This window comes from Oratosquilla oratoria, chromosome 11, assembly GCF_046742065.1.
Source record: "Oratosquilla oratoria isolate Oo_2021 chromosome 11, ASM4674206v1, whole genome shotgun sequence".
NCBI lineage: Eukaryota > Metazoa > Arthropoda > Malacostraca > Stomatopoda > Squillidae > Oratosquilla > Oratosquilla oratoria.
In genome coordinates, this window is record NC_134787.1 from 68,414,639 (window position 1) to 68,419,638 (window position 5,000).

Here is a 5,000-nt window from a genome sequence, read left to right on the forward strand (position 1 = left end):
CCGTCATTCACATGTGAATTCAGTGATAGAAGAGACCTGAAAGATGATCCTGGGACGGGAGACTAATAACATCGAAAAATTATGAAATGATTAATGCTGTTAGTAACCGTATTGAAGAATACATAATAACAATTAATCAGCTTTGACCCCTGAACTATAGTATGGTTCAGCAAAATTAATTTTGCATGAAGATCTAGGATTCAGCAAGCGAGAAGGTTTCCATGTCATCTGATTCTTCGAACTGATCTTTCGTTGGCGATTCTGAGCAAAATTGAGGCTAATGAAGATGTTTATAAGTCGAAATATCACTGGCTATGAAACTTGGATCAATCAGTATGATCCTGAAAGCAAATTGCAGGCCAAACAATGAAGGAAAAAGAACTGTTAACGGACCTCACTATGCAAGAATTCTAAGGAATCTGAGGCAAACGTCACACAGCATCAAAGAAACCTGAATAGTGGATCCCTCTCTCACCATGACAAGGAACTAGCACATTTTGCAAGAGTTGCGAAGGATGTGATTCGAAAGTTCCGATGGAAAGTGTTACCTCACCCGCCTTACAGTCTATATCTTGCCCCATGAGACTTCTCCCTCTTTCCAAAGCTCAAAAAATTGCTGAAAAGAACCCACCTTGAAAAAATGAATGAAGCAAAAAAAAAAAAAAAAAAAAATACTGTAAACATATAGTTTTGAGAGAGGACTGCTGAGTTCTTCAAAGAAGGCTTAGATGGGAGGAAACATCATCTTGGGGAGATGATGACTACGTTGAAAAATAAGGGCTTTATGTTGCTCACGTCAGTTATTTATTATCATTATTATTATCTTTTTTGTTCTGTGAACGAACATTTTTATTTACCTTCGTGTGTGTATATATATAAATATATATATATATATATATATATATATATATACTGTATACATACATACATACATACATATACCAAGGCTTTTTCCCCCTTACCAGGGAGGTAGCCAAAAAGGAAAAGGCATAAAATCATTCCCACCCATTCCATCCCTGAAAACACTCCACACCCCCTCCACCCTCCCTCCCATCTTAGCACCCCCTAGATGACGGGTCATCCCTGCACCCTGTCCACTGCCCTGGGTCAGAAGCAGTGTCGCAAGACACAGCACATCCACAGCAAGGCCGCTTCATTAAATCGGCGACCCCCCCTCTCCGTCCCCCCATATAAAGGAGAGGACGGAGAGAAATCCCTTCGGGTTGCGTCAAAATTTTGCTCACACACACACTACCTCACCCCCCATCCCCCCGTCCATTCCACCTTTTGCATCACAACATCTTCCATATACAACCATTCTCCATTCACCCCTGTCTTCTGTACTCTCCCGTCCTTCCTCAACAGACATTCCCCTCTTCCCCAAAGCCCCCTTCACCCCATCCATCCATCTCATCCTAGGACGTCCCCTCATGTTTACTCCCTCCACATCTGCCTTCCATACCTCCTTTACTAGTCTTTCTTCACTCATTCTTTCCATGTGTCCAAACCATCCTAATATTCTTTCATCAACCCTATCTTCCAACTCCCTTTCCACCCCTGTTCTCCTCCTCACCTCCTCATTTTTCACTCTATCTAGCCTAGTAACCCCCATCATACTTCTCAGACATTTCATCTCAAACACATTCAAGCTCCTTCTCTCTTCCTCTCTTATGTTCTATGTTTCTGCTCCATACAGTGCTGTTGGCAGAATCCTTCCTTCATACAGTCTCCTCTTAGCATCCATTCCCAATTTTCTATTCCTCATTACACTTTTTAATCCACCAAGGCATTTACTCGCGTCTCTCAATCTACATTCTACCTCCACCTTCACTCCACCTTTTCCTGCCACATTTGCAACCAAGTATCTAAAATTATCCACTTCCTCCAGTTGCTCTCCCTTAATGCTCACTTCCAGATTACTGCCACTTTGACCCCTTGTACATCTCATCACCTTACTTTTACCCACATTTATCTTCAGCTTTCTTCTATCACATACTCTCCCAAACTCTGTCACCAGCTTCCTCAATCCCTCCTCCGATCCTGCCACAAGCGCAGTGTCGTCCGCAAACAACAGCTGGCTCACCTCCCACTTTTCTACATTTTCTTTAACCATCTCCAATCCCTGACCCACTACCCTTGCATTTATCTCTCGCACTACCCCATCCATGTATAAGTTGAACAGCCAGGATGACATAACGCATATATTATATAATATATATATATATATATATATATATATATATATATATATCATATATAGTATATATATAATATATATATATATATATACATATATATATATATATATATATATATATATGTGTGTGTGTGTGTGTGTGTGTGTGTGTGTGTGTGTGTGTGTGTATGAATGTGTACACAAAACAGGTTATAGTATTACAATTTTACTCAGTTATGTATATACACTTGTACATATATTCATATTTCCATGTTTTTTCTTTCATTACAGAATATATTATCTGATAGGCTGGGGCCTACCCGTTGTCATGACTGCAGTTTGGGCAGCTGTGACTGCGTTTAACTACACAAACACCGCGTAAGTACTCCATTATATTATATAACCTTGACCCCAATTCGCTTCCTAACAGTCAGGGTTTCCCGCGTCCAAAATATATCCGGGGAAAGAACGACGTGGCTTGACGTTGGAGGTCTGTTTGCCACGAGTTGCACAAAGTAGAAAAGGCCCGGATGAAAGTTTTAGGGAGAGGAATGCAGTCGACGGTGGTCAGTTCTCTATGTATTGAAAAGTGTAATGCCGGCCACACACATGCAGTTTGAACTGACAGTTACTACAACTGTTCACTTATAACTGTCAGTTAAAACTGCTCGTGTGTGGGTATCACAGTATCACTGAGATACCCACAAATGTCAGCTCCTCACCTCCTGATGAAGGTGACAGGGTTGACGTCTTGCAAGACCACCACAAGCAGGCAGGTACCTGTCACTGTTCCCCTTCTGCTCTGTTTGGTGGTGGTTAGTCTAATTGTCTGGGAGGTTAATAAATGAGTTTAGCGTCTCCGAGAAAGTTGTTTTTTTTTTTTTGTAGATGTCACCTGATTTTTTTATCTACTTATAATATATATTCACATATTTGTTTATTTATTTTTCTACTTACCTATTCAATGAATATTCTATACTTTTTCTTTTAATTCAGTTTATTTATTATCCAAGGTGATTTATTTGTTTCATTCATTTATTCACCAATTTCTTGTTCATTAACTTTTGTCGAGTTATTTGTTTATTAATATTAATTCCTGCTTATGTTATCTTATTATATTAAAATATATGGATTATTTACTTTTATTCAATCGTATTCTCTTCTGTATGTTTTCTATTTTTCATTAAATTTTACTTTTTTGTATGTATTTCATTATTCATATATTTGTTATTTATTTATTTATTTGTTTCTTGAGGCACAATGGTAAAATCTAAGCTTAAACATTCGTTAGTCTTAAGTTTGGAGAGATTAATATAATATTTTTTTAACATCTAAAGGATAACATCCCATGGATTGCTTCATTACTGTTAAATGTAAAACGTTGTAGGCATTTTGCAATCAGAATAATCCTGTTTACCTCTCTCTGTGCTTAATCGTCACGTGTTAGACTTATCTGCCAAAGCTAGATACGAGATAAAGCTAAACCTCCCAAAAGATTAAACGAACACAGAATGATTTGTTTATTTGTATATGGGCAAAGCTCTAACATTCAGGTATATGAGATTACTGGCCGTGCGTGCTTCTGGGCGTAAACGCTTATGTGAATGCATGTGCGCGTGCACACACACACACACACACACACACACACACACACACACACACACACACACACACACACACACACACACACACACACACACACACACACACACACACACACACGCACGCACACACACACACACACATGCACACGCACGCACACACACACACACACACACACACACACACACACACACACACACACACACACACACACACACACACACACACACACACACACACACACACACACACACAAGAACAACAATTTAATTTAGAATCCGTAATCTAGTTCAATTAGTACTTCTTAGAAAAACACAAAGCCCTTATATTTCGAGATAATTAGGAGAACAATACTATTATTTATATATTATAGAGCAGCCCAATTACTAAAACTTCTAAAAAAAACCCATTAAAGTCTTATATTACACATCCGGAACATTGACAATGAAAATTTATATAATTCACATATCTTTTTAGCTTGATAATGATGAATTAAAAATGTTCCTTTGTTAATATTAACTCTTGTTAGACTAAGGGCTATAAAAAGTCGTTATTTGGAGCCTGGTGTTTAACCTTTGTAAAATAGATATTTTATAAAGAAGGGGCATGGTAGGAATTATCATTATGTTTTACCTGTGCTCATAAGAGAACCTTTGCTTTTCGAATATTTTAACTTTGAAGGATCTCTTTATGTATATCCAATACCAAGGTTATATTTGTATGTCTGTGCTTTTTTTTTTATCTTTTTCATTTTCTATACTTGCCTTGTCTTCCTTAGGGCATTTTTTGTAATGCTTTATTCGTCAAAGAAGAGAATAAATAAAGTAGAAATTAATCTATTCGTATGAATTCTTAGGGTTCTATTCTGGAGGCTTAAAAGAATTACAAATAATTTGTTTCTTATTTGTCTTTTTATTTATCTATTCATTTATTTATCATTAATCATATATTTATCATACATCATATATTTATCATATATTTCATCTTATTCTACTTCAGTTTTTTCTATTTGAATTTAGAATTGTTCGATTTTTTTTATTTTATCTGTATCCTTTCATTTCATTTTATTTCATATTACTTTATGCTATCCTATTCTATTACATTTAATTTTATTTCATTTTATTTCATCTCGTTTTTGTGCATTTATTTGGTTTCATTTTATTTGTTTATTGTATGGACGCAAAAATATTTGGTGAAGATACCTACTTCTCGCAAAGTAATT

The 5,000-nt window shown here is 36.6% G+C and overlaps 1 protein-coding gene across 1 annotated transcript in view; it reads left to right on the forward strand.

Moving 5' to 3' along the window:
* The window catches only part of LOC143029912 (PDF receptor-like), a 918,216-nt gene that overhangs the window by 682,304 nt on the left and 230,912 nt on the right, over positions 1-5,000 (forward strand). The window contains exon 8 of the mRNA XM_076193114.1: positions 2,468-2,554. Coding sequence (XP_076049229.1) covers positions 2,468-2,554 — 87 coding nt within the window. The remainder of the gene's footprint in view (positions 1-2,467; positions 2,555-5,000) is intronic.